The following is a 5,187-nucleotide window of genomic DNA, read 5'->3' as shown; positions in this document are numbered from 1 at the left end:
AACAGCAGCCCCCCAAACCTACAGGAAGGCCATCGAGAGGATGGGGTCAAACTCTTCACAACAGTGGATAGGGTGAGGAGGAGAGACAACAGGTATCAGCTGAAACACAAGTAGTTCAGACCAGATATAAGGGGGGGAAAAAATCACTCTGAGGGTAATTGAGCAGTGGAGCAGGTTGCCCAGAGAGGCTGTGGGAAATGTTGGAGGTTTTCAAACCCTGACAGGACAGAACAACCTTGTCTGGTTTCATGGCTGACACTGCTGTGACCAGCAGCCTGGACCAGAGACCTCCGCAGGTTCCTTCCAGCCTGAATTATCTTGTGATTCTGTGGTCATTTCTAAACACACTCTGCCAAATCTCTCTAAGCAATAGGTGTGCTCTTCTTACCACTGTAAAGTTTTCCTATTGTCTAATGTGAATCTCTTCTACAATGTAAGCCCATTAATTCCAGTTTTTTCCACTGCAGATGTACAGCTGTCCCTCTTTGCAACAACTTACTACATATTTGAAGACCGTTACCATGCCATTTCAGGTTCCCTTAGAAGCTTTTCAGACACTTAATACTTCATGCCATTAAGTGCCACATTTCAATTTATTACAACTTTTGGGCAACCATATATGCCAGTTTTCTTGGAGATTTCTGAGTATGCTTCAAGCATGAAGTTTAATACATCAGGATTACACTCAGCTAGCTTTTAAAATTTTATTTCTCTAGCCCATATTTCACTGATTTTCATAGTAAAATTTTTCATAGTGCTTTTTTTCTCATCATCCCATAATTCGTAAACTACATATTACCTGATTGCGCAACGCTTTAAGCTGCTTCTGAGGTGAAATAGCCATGTTTTTATCTCTTGCCTTTTTGCTCACAAAAAATATTAAACTATAATTCTTATGGTAGCTCATTCTGTGCAGTTATCCACGACTCTAGGCTCTGTGACTGTTCTGAGTTTGCATGTTTACAGCTTTTAGGCACAGCTTTATTCTCAGTGGAACAGTGTCCTGCCAGCTTCCTCTGTTCTCATTCCTTGCTAGGTCCTTTGGTTTTATTTATTTTCTCAACAGCATGAGTTGCTCACCCATTTTCCTTGCTCCTGAGAGGGTTTTCCATCTTACATAAGTGCGTACACCAGTGCTTTCTGAGACTACTCTTCTTTCCATTCCTTGAATTCTGCTGTCAGAGAGAAACAGTTTTGCTTCAGTGCCTCGGGATGAACACTCTTATCAATCTTTCCTATATTTAAACAGGTCTCTGAGAGTGACTGCAGTGTAGGAGGGACGGCGGGGGCGAAGTGCCTTTTGCCTGAAGCCAGGCTAGGTAGCAGAGCTGTGACAGCTCTTCACTTCGTCTCAGGATCAGCATCCCCGGCTGCGCTGGTTGCTCTGCCTACAGTGTGGCAGATGAGGAAGTACACATCCAACTTCATCCAACACGTTATGTAAAGACAGATGTTTTCAGCGTACTCAGACATTAGGATTAGGACAGAATAGGATGCCCAGGACAAGAAGTATAACAAAATCAGGGTATGCTTGAACAGCAAAACGAAGACATTAGTGCAGCGTGGGTAGCCACAGCTTTAATCTAACTGGCACAGGCAGCGACAGCATGAAAGATGCAGAAGCACAAAATTCTGTGTGGGCTGGCAACTGGGATGAGGTCATGGGAAGTCTACTCACATCCATGCCTCTACAGTACCGCTCTTACTCTCTGTTCTAGATAGTTAAAGGGCAGCTTAAAATCCTGCCCCACAGCGCAATCACTCCTTCTACTGCAGTGATGAACTAGCTTGAAGGCTTTCCTTATCCAGTAAGAAATCCAGTAATTCAGAAATTCAGGAAGAAATTAGGGCACTTGGACAAGGTTCCCTATTAAATCAGCCCATTTTCCTAAGAACAAGTATAGATGCAGCAAATTTTCTAGTGTGTTTCACACATACTTGTTATATATCTAGTTTTGGTCTGAAAAATAACAATATCCTAGACTCTCTTCAACTTTTAGGGTTCAATTTCTTAGTGTTTATTGGCTTAAATCTCACTAAATATAAAAAGATGCTTGTATATGCTGTGTACCTAATGAGCTGCTACTGATGGGAGGACAAATTCATCTTCACATGTATTTCAATGAATTCTAAAACAACTACAGCTTGCAACTCTGTGAAAGGTTTACCATTTCTGTTATTTAATAGTGGCGACAATATTCATGGCCCTACTGTTTACAAACAGGTTTTGTCAAGGGGAACTGACTTCAGGGAGCACAGAGTTTTGTGAGCTTTGATATATGCATTTGCCAGCCTTAACGATATAAGTGACTTAAAAATGTGGTGAAGACACCTGCACAACCTTTCTGCTAAGTGTAGCTTGTCTACAAATATCAATACTGGAAAAAGAAAAGAATTATTGAATATAAAGATGAAATAAAGATTAGAATGAAAAAGCAAGTTGAACATGAACAATCTCAGTTTACCAAAATGTACTCTTTGACCCGAAATGCAAATGGAAGAACACACTGAAGTGGGTCACATGTTCCCAAAAAGTTAGAAACAAAGCATGCTTGGTGCTATTGCTGAATAAGCAACAAATACATTTTAGGCATCACTCAGGAGGGTTGTCCAGTTGTAGTGGATATAAATTCCCAAACTACTTAAGAGATGGTATTTTTAGGGTAATTCACTGTCATACACATGTATACTGGTGTGTTTCAACAATGGTTTGAGGGCACTTGTTTTAGAGATAGAAGAGTAATTCAGTTGCTACAATTTGTTTGGGCCTTGGCCTTGCTGAAATACCATTTCCCAGATGCAAATTTTTATTTCTGGGGATATTAGTCCACTAGCAAGAATACTGAAACTCACAATGTTAATATAAAATAGGTCATGTAGTACTGAAGATGGTCTTTTACTACCAGTCCAGGCTGGATTGCAAATCCTAAATTTACTACTGAAATAAATCATTCTGTCACCCACCACAAGTCTTCTTAAATTATTTACAACTAGTATGCCATCACTTACATCACATTCATTTATTTTGTTGGGAAAGGTATCACAAAGTGCACTCTCCACATGTACTTGTATTAATGTCTGTCTTCTTGGTTTTGTCATTTGCTTTCTTTCCTAGATTTTTCCCTCTAGCTGAGCAACAGATACACCGAGAAACATGCCTGAGCAAAGCAATGATTACAGGGTGGTTGTGTTTGGAGCTGGAGGAGTGGGCAAAAGTTCCTTGGTCTTAAGATTTGTGAAGGGTACATTCAGAGAGAGCTACATCCCTACAATTGAAGACACCTATCGGCAGGTGATCAGCTGTGATAAGAGCATATGCACTTTGCAGATAACTGACACTACAGGGAGCCATCAATTTCCAGCCATGCAACGTCTTTCTATTTCTAAAGGACATGCTTTCATTTTGGTTTATTCTATCACCAGCAGACAGTCCTTGGAGGAACTCAAACCGATCTATGAACAAATATGTCAGATTAAAGGAGACGTAGAAAGTATTCCAATAATGTTGGTGGGGAACAAAAATGATGAGAACCAAAATCGAGAGGTGGACAGCAGCGAAGGAGAAGCCATGGCTAAGAAGTGGAAATGTGCCTTCATGGAGACTTCTGCCAAGCTGAATCACAACGTGAAAGAGTTATTCCAAGAACTGCTAAACCTAGAGAAACGCAGGACTGTGAGTTTACAAATTGATGGCAAAAAAAGCAAGCAGCAGAAAAGGAAAGAGAAGCTGAAAGGCAAATGTGTGGTGATGTGAAATGGCACTGTCAGAAGTCAGTCATGCAGTCTCACCTGTCTGACAATACCCATGTAAAACCTATAGACAGCAAACAACCATGCAAGACCCTGTTTATTAATACCTGTTTTAAAATAAATATTTGGAAGTTGAAACAATGAGTTACTGTGGTTACCATGAAAAAAGCCAACAATTAAAAAATAATGTACTTTAGCTATCAGAGAAAAAAATCAGGAAGAAAGATGGGCTAGGTTATCTAATTTTGTAATTTACAGAAGAAAAGAAATTTCATCCTTAGCATAATTTGGAAAAGATTTGGAAAATTGACTTCATATTATTTATGTTTGCATATAACTGCAAGAGAATGCAACGTATAATTTTAGAAGAAAAACAAAGATACGACTGTGAAGAAACCTAGAACATACATGCATGCTGGGTGGCATTATCATATCCTTTAAGAATGCTGTGGACAAACAATTGTGTGCAATTTTCATTACTGACTGGTGGGACAGTGTGCAAAAGGTAGTCTCAGATCTGCCAAATAAACAAACTATTTTGCACTAAAAGGAAGTGTGGGGATAACAGTTAAGAGAAACAGATATTCTCTCTAACCCCCAGCATGAGATTTCTTTCTAGTATGATGCAGTGTTTGAGCTGAAGAATGAGGAAAAGCCAGACCCTGTAGGAGAGATGGAGATCATCTCTTTTTCTGGACCCATCCTCTCAAGAATGACCTGTGCTTCTGGCCCCAGTATATTTCAGAAGAGCAGATGTTTGCCTGTGGAGAACGTCAGATTGCGTAGAAACAGAAAGCTTCCCCAGGGAGGACTGGCTGGGGAGTCGCCTACGAAAGCCTCCAAGAGCAAGGCTCAGTTCACACGCTGCTGGTGGTTAAATGAACATATGGTGTGATTAGTGAACGAACAGAAAGTCTATTGAATGGGTGGTTGATGGTCTCCCCTTGGAGAAGGGTCGGTGTAGTGTACAAAGTTTTTACTCAAATTACCGGATTAGCTGAGTGAAACTTCTTTACATTGCTGTATTCCAATTAGAATGGTTTTGCACTCATACAGTACTAGATCTATTGCCTTTATATTGTCTGAAGCGTTTTGTATTTACCATTTAAACTCATGATTTTAACTGCTGTGACTAGTTATAGAACCAAATCCTATATCTGGAGTTAGGGCCCACAAAAGTCTCTAAGAGAGTATTTGCTGGGGTAAGTACTACAGGATTTGACATATTAAGAGTTGCAGTCAGTACTGTGGTACAATGCAATACAAAGTTCATAATGGGGAAAAAAAAAGGTTTAAACCACTATGTCAGGGGAAACTGCTCTTCTCAAAGCCTTTGGAAGGGGAAAAGTGTACAAAATGTGAGCTTCTCTGTATCTCTCTCCAAAGCTTTTTTAAAATCTAACATGACTGAATACAGTATGTATCCTACTGATAACA

At 40.0% G+C, this 5,187-nt stretch overlaps 1 protein-coding gene across 1 annotated transcript; it reads left to right on the top strand.

The window, feature by feature from the left end:
* Nucleotides 1–3,154: 3,154 nt before the first annotated feature.
* Nucleotides 3,155–3,754, top strand: DIRAS2 (DIRAS family GTPase 2; the record flags this gene model as incomplete). Its single annotated transcript, XM_082013094.1, has 1 exon — nucleotides 3,155–3,754. One exon carries the CDS (start codon nucleotides 3,155–3,157, stop codon nucleotides 3,752–3,754), a length of 600 nt encoding a protein of 199 aa, XP_081869220.1.
* Nucleotides 3,755–5,187: the final 1,433 nt, after the last annotated feature.

The sequence above is a fragment of the Phaethon aethereus genome (assembly GCF_964289735.1).
Source record: "Phaethon aethereus genome assembly, chromosome: Z".
In the NCBI taxonomy this organism is placed as follows: domain Eukaryota; kingdom Metazoa; phylum Chordata; class Aves; order Phaethontiformes; family Phaethontidae; genus Phaethon; species Phaethon aethereus.
The sequence above is the reverse complement of the archived record's forward strand: the minus strand, read 5'-3'. Positions and strand labels throughout refer to the sequence as shown.